Source organism: Neophocaena asiaeorientalis, unplaced genomic scaffold, assembly GCF_003031525.2.
Source record: "Neophocaena asiaeorientalis asiaeorientalis breed wild unplaced genomic scaffold, Neophocaena_asiaeorientalis_V1.1 scaffold461, whole genome shotgun sequence".
NCBI classification, from domain to species: domain Eukaryota; kingdom Metazoa; phylum Chordata; class Mammalia; order Artiodactyla; family Phocoenidae; genus Neophocaena; species Neophocaena asiaeorientalis.
In genome coordinates this window covers 1777739-1793772 of record NW_020173230.1, presented here as the reverse complement: position 1 = coordinate 1793772, position 16034 = coordinate 1777739, and the positions used below count along the sequence as shown (strand labels likewise).

Below are 16034 nucleotides of genomic sequence, written 5' to 3'. Positions count from 1 at the left end.
AGCCGCTGCTTTGGGGAGATCCGATGAGCTCCGTGGCTTTTTGCTGGGTTTGCTGTCATTTCACCTGAAGGCAGAACTCCGGGAAAGTGCGCACTTGCAGGAGAAGGATGAGTTGGATCTGGACCGCAAGTCAAGGCAGGGTCGCTGCTCTGCCCCTGAGTGACGGACCTTGGATAGTGAAAGTGGAGGAAGATTCACCCGGAGGTGGGGAGTCCGACCCACCAGGGGACTGTCCGGATCCCGAAACTTCCCGACGGCATTTTAGGCGGTTCCGTTATCAAGAGGTGGCCGGACCCGAAGAGGCGCTGAGCCGACTCAGGGAACTTTGTCGTCGGTGGCTGAGGCCCGAGGTGCACTCGAAAGAGCAGATCCTGGAGCTGCTGGTGCTGGAGCAGTTCCTGACCATCCTGCCCCAGGAGCTCCAGGCCTGGGTGCGCAAGCACTGCCCGGAGAGCGGGGAGGAGGCTGCCGCTTTGGTTTGGGCTCTACAGAGAGAGCTTGATGAGACCTCACGCCAGGTGAGGAGTGAACGTGTTCTGGTGGTGGGAATGGAGGTGTGAGGGCTGCTGTGGTCTTCATAAGTTCTTTCCTTATTACATTTTGCGTGAACTTTAGGATGTATATGAAACATGAGCCCTTTAACCTAATGGGACGTCACACCATCTCCAGGTAGGTAGGGTCAGAGTTGTTAAACCGTAGGACACCCAGCTGGTGCCACAGAATTGCCTGACCTGTGGAAATGCACACACCTGGTGTCAGAAGTGAAGGAGTGTTGTAGTGAATATTCAGAGTACTGAGAGCAGAGGAGACACACCGGAGTGTGGTTTTCCTTTACAAGGAAAGGAGAGGCTCGGGGAAAACACATTACTGCTGTTGGTGAGGTACCTTCCTCTGAAGATAGATCTTTGTATCCATTTCACAGGTGAGGAAACAGCATCTGAAAGCCAGCACTGCAACTCGGGACTCTGGTTAACCTGTATATTTTCAATCCACATCAGGATTCTGCTTTGATAAATCACAGCAGTATAACCCAAATGAATATTTTGCTCTCCCCCCAAGTTAGTGTAGACAGTTCATAGAAAGGCTTTTCAGGATTGCAGGAGAATGCCAGCTTCTGTTTTTAGTCACTTTGCAACTCCCGCATCAGTACAAGGCTCACTGATAAAGACTCCGTTGGTCGTGACTCGGTTTCTCAGCGCTCGCAGACTCCTCTCTGGAGTCCGGCTTCATCCTGGCACTGTTGGTGACACCATCCTGGGACGGCAGGTGCTGACGGAGGTCTTGTGTTGTTTCAGGGGTTGGTGACAGTCCAGGATGTGGCTGTGTCTCTAACCTGGGAGGAGTGGGAGCGTCTGGGCCCAGCACAGAGGGACCTCTACAGGGAGAGTGCGCCGAAGGATTATGGGAACGCAGTCTCGCCAAGTAAGTGCCCTGCTTTTGCTTGTTTCCAGCTGTGTGATTCGTGGAGGGCTTGCTTCAGTAAATCCCCCAGCCAGCCTGCCATTCAGACACAGGTTGAGAGCCTTCGAGTCCCTTTTGTGACCCAAGCAAGACGTCTCTGTTCTGTATTGTTAGGTGATAGAGTCAGCTTTTTATTTTGGTTCATTTTTTAATAAAAATACATAAGAAAGTATAAAAACAAAAAAAAAAGAAAAAAGAAAGTATAAAAACATAGAATGAGCACCTGAGGATTAACCACCCAGGTTTATCGAATTTTAATATTGGCCATGGCTTCATTTTTTTTTTCTGAAGAGATAATATATTACAGCCATAGCTATAGGTGAAGCTCTGTGTACCCTCCCTGAAAGCTCTACCCTTGATCCTTCTCCAGCGGTAACCAATATCCTGACTTACCATTTCCATGCTTGTTTTATATTCTTTCTACTTATACGTGTAGCCACATATACACACTCTCTCTATATAAATGTATGTAAACACGTAAATATGTAAACATGTAAACATATATAGTATATTTACATGTTTTTATAGTATATAAATTATATTACTGTATGGTTCTTTTGCACCTTGGCTTTTTTCTCAACATTGCATTTTTGGGATTTATCCATGTTGATACGTGTAGCTCTAGTTTATTCATTTTAACATCTATATATTTCATTGTATGACTGTTCCAATATTTACTTAGCCATTCTCCTGTCAACGGACGTTAAGGCTTCTAGTTTTTCACCATTACACACAGTATTATACCAAACATTCCTGTCTCTTTCTCCCCGTGTTCATATGTAGGAGTCTCTGAAGAGAATATACTTAGGGATGTTTGCCCATCTTGCTGTCCGAAATGATGGGAGCCAATCTGTACTCCTACCAGCTGTATATGAGAATTCTTCTTTCTCCACACCCTTGGCAACATTTGGTGTTCAGCTGACAGCACGATGTCTTAACCCAGTAGCCCTAGTGTTCCTTTTAGAATGTTGGTTTGCATCACACCTCTGCTCATAACCTGAATACTCCTCATTTCACGCAGAGTAAAAGCCTGTGGTGCCTGATGGGACGTGGCCCTGTTCCCTTCTGCTCTCCCCTACGGATCTCCACCAAACAGACTCCCTGGCTTGTTTCAAGCCTGTGCTCACATCTCACTTTTCGGCGAGGCCTGACCTGACCGTCATGTTAATACATGATTCCTGCCATCAGCCACCTCACAGATCCCTTGCCTTGCCTGACGTGGTCCATAGCATTTATTACCCTTTGACATTCTATATATTTGACTTTATGTTCATCTGCTGTCTGACCACCCCTTCTGGAATGTCAGCTCCACAGGGGGAAGGATTTTTGTGTGTTTTGTTCATTTATATCCCAAGTGCCGAGAATAGTGCCTGGCACAGAGTGGGTGCTCAGTAAGTAATACTGTTAGGATTAATGAATGGTGTATCCTTATCTCCTCTCCTTTCCTCCACTGTTTTGTGGCTGTTCTTTATGTTTTTGATACTAATCCTTTGTTATTTTATTGGTTATAGAGGTGGCTTGTCTTTCTAACCATGGCATTTTTGTTATATAAAATTTTGAAATTTTAATATAGTCAAATTTTTCAATCTTTTACTTTATGGTTTGTGTTTTTCGAATCTTCTTAGGAAAATAGGCCCTTCTCAATCCTGATTCCAACTTTGCAGAGACAACAACTTTAAATCTTTTCACCCCTTCCGGTGATATTTATTTTCATATTTCTAAATAAGATGCTTATTCTGCTGGGTTTTTGTTTCTCAGTTTCAGTTATTATCTCTTGACTGCCTGCTAAGGAAGACAGGGTCCTGTCTCCCCAGCATGCTCACATTTACAGTCCGTAATTCTCTCAGCATAGTTAAATCAGTCTGTTTTTGTTAAGGGAATGTTTCAGTATTATGCCTATATAAATATTATCTATATTCACCCACCTAATATATATGACTGTAAGTCTTTTCCTTTACAGCTTTTAGTTTTTCCCAGAATTAATAATGCCTCATTCTGCACGTGCCTCCTTTTCTAATTCCTGAGCACCAGTTCACCCACAAACTCTCTGTTAGAAATGTAAACCCCTCTCAGTAAGTTCAGATTCATCAGATGGGCCATCGGTTTCATTCTCCCCTTGGAGAGTTCCTCCTCAAGCTTCCTCTGCTCCAAGCTGGATGGGCTTCTCCAGGTCAGTTACACAGCTGTTGTCCTAGAACGTTCCTTCACTCTCACATTTTTCTCTTTCCCGAATCCCATACGATTTTCTTCCTTGGTTTACCCCCTCCATTTGATACAGAACGACCTCCAGTATATTACAGAGAACATATACTTGGGAACTCAATGCATGTCTAAACGCCTTTATTCCTCTCTCACATCCAGATCATGGTGTGGCTGGATGTAGCATTCTACTTTAGAAATGACTCTACCTTTGAATTTTGAAGACGGTGGATTTTGTAACTAGCTTGCCATGTTGCAGTTGAGAAATCTGACGCCACAGTGATATTTTATCCTTGGTGTGTGATCTGTTCTGTGCAGAAGACTTTAGGAGCTTTTCTTTATTCCTGCTGGTAGGAAATTTCACAATGGGTGTGGCTGGGTGTGAGGTTTCTTTTTTCATTCACTGTTCTGAGTAGTTGGTGGGCCCTGACAATATAGATGCCTGCGTCTTTGAGTTGTGAGAAATTTTTTGTAGTATTCTTTTATTTTATCTATTTATTTTTATCTCATTTTTTCCTGTTTTCTTTCTGGGATTTCTTCCAGTTGGATGTTGGAACTCATGGGCTGATCCTGTAGTGTGCCCTACCTCCTTCCCATTTCCTTATCTTTTCTTTCCCTTTCTGGGAAATCTCCTTAGCTTTATTTTCCAACTCTTAGGTTGAAATATTTCTGCTCTCATTAATATTTTGAAGAGCTTTTTCTTTTTCTTTAAACATCCCTTTTCTTTTCTTTCTTTTAAGATTTTTTTGATGTGGACCCCATTTTTTAAAGTCTTTATTGAAATGGCCACAAGACCGCCCCTGTTCTATGTCTTGGCTCTTTGGCCGTGAGGCATGTGGGATCCCAGCTCCCTGACCAGGGATCGAACCTGCACCCTCCGCATTGGAAGGCAAAGTCCCAACCACTGGACCACCAGGGAAGTCCCGAAATATCCCTTTTCTTATTTTTTAAAATAGATTTATTTATTTATTTATTTTTGGCTGCGTTGGGTCTTCGTTGCTGGGCGCAGGCTTCCTATAGTTGCGGTGAGCAGGGGCTACTCTTCATTGCAGTGTGCTAGCTTCTCATTGTGGAGCGCAGGCTCCAGGCATGCAGGCTTCAGTAGTTGCGGCACTCAGGCTTAGTAGTTGCAGCTCGCGGGCTCTAAAGTGCAGGCTCAGTAGTTGTGGCACATGGGCTTAGTTGCTCCGCGGCATGTGGGATCTTCCCGGACCAGGGCTCGAACCCATGTTCCCTGCATTGGCAGGCGAATTCTTAAGCACTGCACCACCAGGGAAGCCATATCCCTTTTCTTATAGCTTCCTTGTTTCCTGGGTGCAGTATTGTCTCTTATTTATCTGAGAATATTAATTATAGGTTATTCAGTTTTCTCTCATTTCATGGATTGCATGTTTCATTGGCATTTCTATCAGAGGTTTTCCTGAAATGCTGGTAACCTTTCACTTTCTGTTTGTGTTTAGCAGTTAAACCCAAGCATTCTGACTGGAAACTATTGGGAAGGACTTGTGAACTGTGATCTTCAGGACAGGGTCAGGCATCAGGCGCTGTTTTACCTGGAAATTCCCACATGTCAGTGTCTCTGGGTCTTTGGCCCAGGCTGCTAAGTTTTCCCACAGAGTGATTCAGTCAACAGATATTTCATTGCGTGCAGATAAGCCAGGTGCAGTTCTAGGTGGGAATTCAGTAGGGACTAAAGCCTATGAAATCCCTGCCCTTTCTGCTGGGAGGATGTCAGGCTCGGGGCTGACAGTTTGAGCCTGAACAGAGGACAGTGCATGGAGGTTCCACCAGTCAGTGTGTCCATTTTCACTTGACTCTTCCCATGGGAAGGTGGTACCTGTCCCCTGTTCTCAGCTGTGCCTCATGTCCCCAGTCCCGAATTTATCTGGTTCAGCCTTCCTGGAGAGTAAACTGCAAGAATTCTGGACTGGGGGATGGAATCCTTCACAGACTTTCCATCAGTCCTAGATTTACTGCCTACCCAGAGCCTGCCTTCAGACTGGAGGCACCTGGTGTGTCTGTTACTGTAGCTTCTCTCTCTTAGTAAAGCATCCTGCGTGCATGGGATAAGGGTTGTACCATCTGTGTCGACACCTTCTCCAGCAGTGCCTCGTGTAATACAGTGACTCACACGACAGTGCAGTGGGGCTGGGGCAGGAGAGACGGGTTGGCCAGCGGAGGCACAAGTATAAAAGGAAAGAAACGGGGTTTGTACAGGTAAATGTGAGCACATCTGACAGGTTAGTTAAAATAATTTAACTTCAGGAGTGGTTTCATGGAGGACATTAAAAGGGCTTTGGCGGGGGGGTTGTTTTTCTGCTAGCACTTTCTCACTCACTCTTGTGCAAGGATGAAATGTCAGCAATCTGTATCTTAATGTTTCAGGTTTGGAAACCAGAACTGAGAACAAAGAGTTGATTCTAAAGCAAGAAATTCTAGAAGAAGTGGAGCCACAAGGGCAGCTACAAGAGTCCCAGGAGAAGGGGCCCCTGTCTTCCGAGTGTGGTGTTGCCCATGAGGACAGGATAGAAAAGCCATCAGGTGGCCCCTCACTGCTGAAACTTGAAAAGCCTCCTGAAGATCAGGGAGCCACCAGCATCTCAGATCTCAAGAGTGCTCCCAGAGAAGAGGGGGACTCCAAAAAGAATGAACTGGGGACTAGTGCCAGAAGTTCAAACTTTGTTCCTGCTCAGTACATCCAGACAGCAGAGAGACCCATGACCGGTGATGAATGTGGGAACTATTGCAAACACAGGTTAGATACCGTGAAACCTCATGAATCTCTTGACAGTGGGGAAAACTGCCATCATTCAAGCCTACCTGAGGCGCAGAGGCGGTTCCATGAAGAAAGACCTTATACATGTGACACCTGTGAGAAGAGTTTCAAACAGCGTTCCGACCTCTTTAAACACCAGAGAACCCACACCGGGGAGAAGCCCTACGGGTGTTCTGTCTGTGGGAAAAGCTTCAGTCAGAGCGCTACCCTTGTTAAACACCAGAGGACTCACACTGGAGAGAAGCCTTACACCTGCCCCAAGTGTGGGGACCGCTTCAGACAGAGCTCAAATCTCAGTCGGCATCAGAGAGTCCACATGGGGGAGAAGCACTACATGTGTCACGAGTGTGGGGAAATCTGCCGTATCTCCAACCATTTTAGACATCAGAGGACACACCAGGGAGAGAGACCCTACACGTGTGAAGAGTGTGCGAAGAGCTTTAAACGGTGTTCCGACCTCTCCAAACACCAGAGAATCCACACTGGGGAGAAGCCCTACGAATGCCAAGAATGTGGAAAAAGCTTCAGTCAGAGTGCAACCCTCGTTAAACACCAGAGGACACACACAGGTGAGAAGCCGTACACGTGCCCCAAATGTGGGGACAGCTTCAGACAGAGCTCACACCTCAACCGGCATCAGAGAGTCCACATGGGGCAGAAGCACTACACGTGTCACGAGTGTGGGGAAATCTGCCGTATCTCCAACCATTTTAGACATCAGAGGACACACCAGGGAGAGAGACCCTACACGTGTGAAGAGTGTGCGAAGAGCTTTAAACGGTGTTCCGACCTCTCCAAACACCAGAGAATCCACACCGGGGAGAAACCCTACGAATGCCAAGAATGTGGGAAAAGCTTCAGTCAGAGCGCAACCCTCGTTAAACACCAGAGAACTCACACTGGAGAGAAGCCTTACAGATGTCTTGAATGTGGGGACAGCTTTAGACAGAGTTCACACCTCATCCGACACCAAAGAATCCATAGAAATAAAGCCCCATCATTTTGACATGCTTCTGCATGAGCTGTTTTGTTTCTCTCTCTCTCTTTCTTTCCAGAAACTACATTCTTTGGCTTTTGGAGTATTTTAGTAATCGTGGGTCATACTGCCCTGGGCATTACACCCAAGAAAGATTGAGTCCAGCTAGAGTCTAGGGACGCCCTTTGGTAGCGTATTGCCTTGAAGCAGGACTGCGTGAGTCAGGAGCCCCACCGGAACACACTTTCCAGCAGAGCGAGGGCGGAACCGTGAGAGTTCTGTCCTTGTCACTCTTCTGGAACCTCTGCTTTTGGACCAAATCTTGTCCCCCCGTGTTGCTTCCCAGAGAATGTATTGCAGTCACTTACAATTGTCTTTCTACTTAGATGGTAGATATTTTATACTCCAGAACACCTTGTACAGTTCAGTGCCTACAAGAGGCACTCTATATATTTGACTTTTTTAAAAATTAATTTTGCAGAGTCCCTCTTTCTTTCCCATTCTTTCCTTGTTGCATTAAACACAGCTAAGAACTTGGATTAGAGCCTAAATCTATCTGATTATCTTTCTAGTGCCACCCACTGATAATATGCATTGCATCCAAATTTTTGGAACTTTTTTTTTAAATTAAGGGAATACAAGTACATTATTGGATATCTGGGAAAACAGTAGGGGAAAAATTACCCAAAATCCCAACACCACAATCCATTTGATACCGGTCTTTTGGTGTATTTCCTTCTGATTCTTTTTCTATGCACATTTTTCTATATAACAAAAATCACAGTGTTTATATTTTATATCTTCTTTAGTATTATGTCTTAAGGATTTTACATGGTTTTCCTAAACGTTATGCCTAATAGCTGGTCATTTTCCATCAAGTGGATGTAACAATTCCTTTTGTTGGAAGTTTTCAGGTCTGTCTCATTTTTCATTGTTGCAAAAAATGCTGTAGTGAATGTCAGTGTAATTTTAGGATTTGGATTGTTCTTTAGAATCTAACGCTACGTTCAGAGAAGTAGAATTCCTTGATCAGTGTTTTAGTTATTTTATGGCTTTCAATACACCTTTCCCCCAAAGCAAGTGCCAGATTACATTCTATTATGAGTGTACCCAGAAAGAAAAGAAACATGTTTGATAAACTGGTAGCAATCTTCAGCGAGACTCAAAAAGCACTATCTATAAAAGATTGATAAATTTAACTACACTATATTAGGAAAAGACAAAATAGGAATTACAGCCCATGGAGATGAAAACATACTCAATTACATTAGTAATAAGAAAAATGCAAATTAAGCCACAATTAGATACTATTTCACACCTTACAGATGATCAAACCTTTCAAAATCTGTCAGTACCAAGTACTAACAGAGATGTAGAGTGGTGGGAGCTCTCCTCAGCTGTTGGTGTGTAAGTTGTTACATTTACTAGGGAAAACAATTTGGTGCTACTTCTTAAAGTTGAACATGTAGATAACTTATTTCTAGGTCTTTTCACAGGGAACCAAGAGGCGTTTGACATGCTCTTTTGTAAAAGCCCCAAACTGGAAACATCCTGAAAACTGATCAGCCAAAGAATTTCATAAATTGTGCTATATTCCTGCAGTGGGATACTCAGTGTCAGTGAATATGACTGAACCACAGCTATACAGAGATGCGTGATTCTCAACACACATGTAGTGAAAGAACAAGAGTATGATTCCATGTACACTAAGTTCCAGAAAAAGCAAAACTAGGTAATATATTGTCCAGACAGAGATAAGTGGTATATCTACATAATGCAAGAGAATGATTAACCTTTGTTGAAGAGGAAGGGAGATGAGACTGGAGAGAATATAAGGGACTTTTGTGATTCTGAAGGTGATTTATTCCTTAACTAGGATGAGGAGGCATGGGTGTTACTGTTTACTGTCATATATATTCATATACTTTTGAACTGTGATATCTCACAAAAAACATGAAAAGTTTATTGTGAAATATTGCTAACGTACACGTGAGTGTAGACTAGAGAGAACAATTTTAAAGAACATTCACATATGCACCACACCGATTAATCAATTCTTAATATGTCATATTTGTTTCATACCATTTTTTTTTTTTTTGGCTGTGCCACACGGCTTGTGGGATCTTAGTTCCCTGACCAGAAATCAAACCTGGGCCCCCTGTAGTGAAAGTGTGGAGTCCTAACCACTGGACCACCAGGGAATTCCCTTCATATCATTTTTAAGGAAATAAAACAATATAGGACTTCCCTGGTGACACAATGGTTAAGAATCCACCTGCCCATGCAGGGGACACAGGTTCGAGCCCTGGTCTGGGAAGATCCCAGAGAAGCCACAGAGCAACTAAGCCCGTGCAACACAACTACTGAGCCCGCGCTCTACAGCCCGTGAGCCACAACTACTGAGCCCACACACCACAACTACTGAAGCCTCCACACTTAGAGCCCGTGCTCCGCAACAAGAGAAGCCACTGCAATGAGAAGCCCGCGGAGCGCAATGAAGAGTAGCCCCCGCTCGCCGCAACTTGAGAAAGCCCGCGCACAGCAACGAAGACCCAACGCAGCCAAAAATAAAATATAAGTACATTAATTTAAAAAACAACAACAATGTATACTGTAAGGCAGTGGTCCCCAACCTTTCCAGCACCAGGGACCAGTTTCGTGGAAGACAATTTTTCCATGGATGGGGGTTGGTGGGGGGGGTGATGGTTCAGGCAGAAAGGCACGCGACGGGGAGCGACATATGAAGCTTCACTCGCTCGCCTGCCACTCACCTCCTGCTGTGTGGCCCAGTTCCGGTACTGGTCCTCAGCCCAGGGGTTGGGGACCCCTACTGTAAGGGACACTCATGTGCCCTCCCTAATCCCATTCCTCTCACCTTCAAGCCGACTCGTTACCCAAGGAGAGCACGTTTCTGTAGTTGTCCAGCATCACGTCTCTGTAGAGGTCCTTCTGAGCCCAGTCCAGTGTGTCCCACTCTTCCCTGGTGAAGTACAGAGCCACGTCCTCAAAGGACAGCAACCCCTGGAAACACAGCGACTGACTGCAGCTGCAATTCTTACAATAACTTTGTGAGCTACAGTATTATTATTACAGATGGTCAATATTTGAGGCTTCTCTGGCCGTTTGGTCTCTGCTGCAGTCACTCAGCTCTGCTCTGGTAGCACAGACACAGCACAGACAACACGAGAGCAAACGGGTGTGGCTGTGACCCAATAGAACTACTCCCGGCTCCAGGTGAGTTTGCCGACCCTGCTCTGTACAACCCTACCTTGCACATCCTGTATTTATTCTGCCCGGATCTCTCAGGAAAGAGATGGCTCATTCCCGTGAGGTCCCAGAGGATGGGGCAGTGTGTGGGCCATTCATACAGGGACGGACAGGCTAATGGGACACAGGGATGGACAGGCTAATGGGACACGGGGACGGACAGGCTAATGGGAAAAAACCAGGCAGGCTGGAGCTCGCGGGGCTGGCTGTCGTGGGCACCGCTACCCACTAGGCGTGAAGGGGGAGGACGGGAGGGGACACTGGGATCCAGAAAGTTGTTGGAGAAGCAAGACCGGAGCGGGGGGCAGCCCAGCAGGGAGGGACTGAGGGATAAACCCCCAACAGCGATCCCCTCCAGGCGTCTGGTCCCCACCCCATCCCTCTGCCAGAAGCCAACGCGAAGCAAGAGCAAGGGAGCCCGTGGATGGAGAATATAAAGGCCAGCCTCCCAGGGCGCAGACAAAGTGGGGAACGGTGGAGAGTGTCTCCACGGGCCAAACACAGACCGCTGAGCACCGTGCCCACGGCAGAAGTTTCCATCTGCAACTGTGTATCCAGCTCCCGGGGGCCGAGAGGCCTGGCGTCTGCCCCCCACACTCGCCGTGGTTCAGGGGGTGTTCCTGCGGAAGGGCTGATAAGGAAACCGTGAGAGATCAGGTAACACATCTAAAACAGCCTGGATTTGAACCCGTCTGGCCCCTAAGTTCAAGCTCTTTACATCCTACCTTCCAAGAAGGGAAAAACCCCAGCTGATAAAGATGGCTCGACCTGAACAGAGCTTGAAAGCCACGTGAACGCCATCACCCGGTGGTGCGACTATACCAAGGTAGGGGAGGAGGAACCCTGCTCACCTTCCACAGGGCTGGCAGGAACACGGCTTCCATGGCCTGGCCTCTGAGGTGGTGCAACCTCCCGGCCATCAGGCTGAGCTGAAGGAGAGGAAAAGAGCACACGTAAGGCCAGCTCCGATTTGAAGCTCTCTCACCAGGCAGCCCTGGACAGGGAATTAATTCCAACAGGGCCAATGAACCTCACCTAAATACCCCAATCACTGAAGCAGCAACTCAAACAGACATTTGTATCTCCCTGTTCCTCACAGCATTAATCACAAGAGTCAAATGATGGAGGCAGCCCAAGCATCCTGGACAGATGAATGAATAAACAAATGGTGGTCTACAGACAATAGAGTATTATTCAGTGTTAAATAGGAAGGAAATTCTGACACCTGCTTCAACATGGATGCACCTTGAGGACGTTATGCTAAATGAAATAGGCCAGACATAAAAGGACAAATATTGCATGATTCCACTTATATGAGGTAGCTGGAGTAGTCAAATTCATAGAGACAGAAAGTGGAAGGGTGCTTTCCAGGGGCTGAGTGGAGGGGAAAATGGAGAGCTGGTGTTTAATAGGTGCAGAGATTCAGTTTGAAGATGAAAAAAGTTCTGGAGATGGACCATGGTGGTGGCTGCACTACAATGTGAATGGGAGCTTCCCTGGTGGCGCAGTGGTAAAGAATCCGCCTGCCAATGCAGGAGACACGGGTTCCAGCCCTGGTCCGCGACGATCCCACACACTGCGGAGCAACTAAGCCCATGCACCACAACTACTGAGGCTGCCCTCTAGAGCCCGCGAGACACTACTACTGAGCCCACGTGCCACAACTACTGAAGCCCGCGCTTGGCAACAAGAGAAGCCACCACAATGAGAAGCCCGCACTCCACAACGAACAGTAGCCCCTGCTCGCCACAACTAGAGAAAGCCCGTGTGCAGCACTGAAGACCCAATGCAGCCAAAAATAAATAAAATTTAAAAAGAAAAAAAATCCTAGTTTATCCCTCCCCACCCCAACCTTTCCTCTTTAGTAACCAAAAGTTTGTTTCCTATGTCTGTGAGTCTGTTTCTGTTTTGTAAATAATATTATTTGTATCATTTCTTTTTAGATTCCACATATAAATATAATATGATATGTCTTTCTCTCTCTGACTTACTTCACTTTGTATGATCATCTCCAGGTCCATCCTACCCTAGAAATTTTGTGTTTTTTTAAAAGATTTATTTATTATTTATTTGTTGATTTTATTTTTGGCTGCATCGGGTCTTAGTTGCAGCACGCAGGATCTTCGTTGTGGCGCGCGGGCTTCTCTCTAGCTGTGGCATGCAGGTTTTCTCTCTCTACTTGTGGCTCACAGGCTCCAGGGCATGTGGGCTCTGTAGTTTGTGGCATGCAAGCTCTCTCATTGAGGCATGCAAGATCAGTAATTGTGCTGCGTAGGCCCGGTTGCCCCACAGCATGTGGGATCTTAGTTCCCCAACCAGGGACCGAACCCACATCCCCTGCATTGGAAGGTGGATTCTTTACCACTGGACCACCAGCGAAGTCCCCCAAGAAGTTTTAAAATTCCTAATGCTCAGGCTACACCCCACTCCAATTTAATCAGAAACTCTGGTGCTGGGACCCAGTATTTTTTTTTTTGGCCACACTGCATGGCTTGCAAGATCGTAGTTTCCTTACTAGGGATTGAACCTGGGCCCATGGCAGTGAAAGTGCTGAGTCCTAACCCCTGGACTGCCAGGGAATTCCCTAGAACCCAGTATTGTTTTTAAAGCTTCTTGGGTGATTTCAATGGGCATCCAAGGTAAATAAATATTGGTTTCAGTGTTTGCAAATGTGCAAATGAACAGATAGACTGTAGGGACACAGAAAAGGAAGATTTTCTGGGCTTAGATTTTTTTCCTCTCTTTCCCCCCCCCTCATTTCTTTTTATTCCTCTTTTTATTTCCTCTCTTATTTATTTCCTGGTAATTTTCCTCTTTGGGATCCTGATCCCCCCCACTTTGGCTTCAGGCTGAAAACTACTATTTATAGAACCATCAGCCTCAAACAATGTTCAGTCTGCTCCTCTCATTACTTTTTCTACTGATATTAGATGCTCAGTTCCTTACTGTTTCCCTGACCAAACTAGAGTTTCTCCTTCTGTGCTCCCCTAGAAATTCTCTTCACTGCTTCAGCCATTTGGTTTTGTAACTGAGATATTTACATGTACCTCTTGTCCTCCTCCATACCTAATAACATTTCAAGGAAGATGGTCAATTTTTGTGTGACATAGCCTCATATGTTTTTGTAATATGCCCTGTAATATTTAGAGCAGTTCTATACAATCAGGAGAGAATACATAATTATTTCACGAATTTGCTGCATTCTATTCATCATGAATTTCTTTATGTTGATGAAAGGCTGAATGCACACTGAAGGTTTTCTTACATTTGTAGGGTTTTTCTCCTGCATGAATTGTCTGGTGTTGAACAAGAGGAGAACTCTGGCTGAAGGCTTTGTCACAATCATCACATTTACATGGTTTCTCTCCAGTATGAGTTCTCTGATGTCCTACACGAGCTGAGTGGTCACGAAAGGCTTTCCCACATTCATTACATTTGTAAGGTTTCTCCCCAGTGTGGGTTCCTTGATGTTGAATAAGAGCTGAACAGTAACTGAAGCCCTTCCCACATTCGCTACATTCATACGGCTTTTCCCGTGTGAGTTCTCTGATGTTGAGTAAGGCCTGACCTGTCGCTAAAGGCTTTCCCACACTCTTACATCCGTAGGGTTTTTCTCCAGTATGAACCCTTTGATGTTGAATAAGGGATGAGGTGTCATTGAAAGCTTTCCCACACTCCTTGCATTTACAGGGTTTCTCTCCGGTATCTATTCTGTGATGTTGGATAAGGTACGTCCTTTGGTTGAATGCCTTCCCACATTCATTGCACTCACGGGGCTTTTCTCTGGTATGAATGATATGATGTTGAATAAGGGCTGAATGATGACTGAAAGCTTTTCCACATTCATGACACTCATAGGCTTTCTCTCCAGTGTGGATTCTCTGATGCTGGATAAGTGACGAGCTCCAGCTGAAGGTCTTTCCACGTTCAGAACATACATAGAGCTTCTCTCCTGTATGAATCCTCTGGTGTAGGATAAATCCTCTGGTGAGTAGTAACTGAAGGACTTGCCACACTCACTGCACTTCCAAGGCTTTTTCACTGAGTAAACTTTCTGATGTTTAATTGTGTTTGAACCTTCCCTGATTTCATTACAATCCTCCATAGTGTTTCTCTTGAGTTTAATTATGACTTGTCAATTTCCCTGCTGTCTTTGTAATGTGCCTCCACATTCCCAGGCTTTCACCAATCTGAAGTTCCAGGAATCATCCTTTGTAAGTCTTCCTATTATCAGCTCCCTTTCAGATGATACTTCTTCACAAACTTCCTGCTTTGAAAGGGACACTTTCATTTCAGGGATAGATTCAGAATCTGAAATAAATAAAAGGTACAAATGTTTGTGCTCTCCATGCCGAGAGAAAGAAAACTGCTGAGGTGGCAAGAAGTTAAAGAAAATTAAAATGATGCCTATTAAAAATGTTTATTTGAATGTTCTTAGAGAAAGCCTCATGGCAATGGCAGATGACAAAGTTTCAGTGAATAATAGAGATGGGAGAATGATGAATATGAGGCACAATAAAAGGTCAGACATGAGGATGCTCCACCTGAGAAAATGGACAACTGAACAGACTAACCAGGGAAGAGGATAAGCAGACAGGATTAGAATAAATGTTAACATTAAAATAACTGAGGAAGTGGAGAGAGGGATGAAAACACAGGTGGAGATTGGGCAGCTTTGAAAAAGTATTGGACAGAAAAATCACTTATATCACATAGAGACAACTACTTTTGATTTTTTAAATCATCATCTCTAGTCCTTCTTTTTAAGATTTTTTTTTGACGTGGACCATTTCTATTTATTTGTTTATTTATTTTTATAAATTTATTTATTTATTTATTTTTGGCTGCACTGGGTCTTTGCTGCTGCACACGGGCTTTCTCTAGTTGCAGTGAGCGGGGGCTACTCTTTGTTGCGGTGCACAGGCTTCTCACTGCGGTGGCTTCTCTTTTTGCAGAGCATGGGCTCTGCTCTAGGCGCATGGGCTTCAGTACTTGTGGCACGCGGACTCAGTAGTTGTGGCACACGGGGTTGGTTGCTCCAAGGCATGTGGGATCTTCCCAGACCAGGGATTGAACCCACGTTCTGCATTGGCAGGCGGATTCTTAACCACTGCATTGATGTGGACCATTTTTAAAGTCTTTATTGAATTTGTTACAATACTGCTTCTGTTTTACGTTTTGGTATTTTGGCCACAAGGCATGTGGGATCTTAGCTCTCCGACCAGGGATCGAACCCACACCCCCTGCATTGGAAGGCGAAGTCTTAACCACTAGACCACCAGGGAAGTCCCTTGTCCTTTTTTTTTTTTTGCGGTACGCGGGCCTCTCACTGCTGTGGCCTCTCCCGTTGCAGAG

General features: G+C 45.3%; 1 protein-coding gene and 1 pseudogene across 1 annotated transcript; one reads left to right on the top strand and one right to left on the bottom strand.

Moving 5' to 3' along the window:
* On the top strand, positions 1-7442 carry ZNF394 (zinc finger protein 394). The gene is made up of 3 exons (XM_024745329.1): positions 1-518; positions 1296-1422; positions 6046-7442. The coding sequence occupies exons 1-3, from the start codon at positions 108-110 to the stop codon at positions 7440-7442; spliced, it is 1935 nt and encodes a 644-aa protein (XP_024601097.1). The 5' UTR covers positions 1-107.
* A 2847-nt stretch (positions 7443-10289) lies between these two features.
* LOC112399871 (zinc finger protein 789 pseudogene) lies at positions 10290-11660 on the bottom strand (annotated as a pseudogene).
* Positions 11661-16034: the final 4374 nt, after the last annotated feature.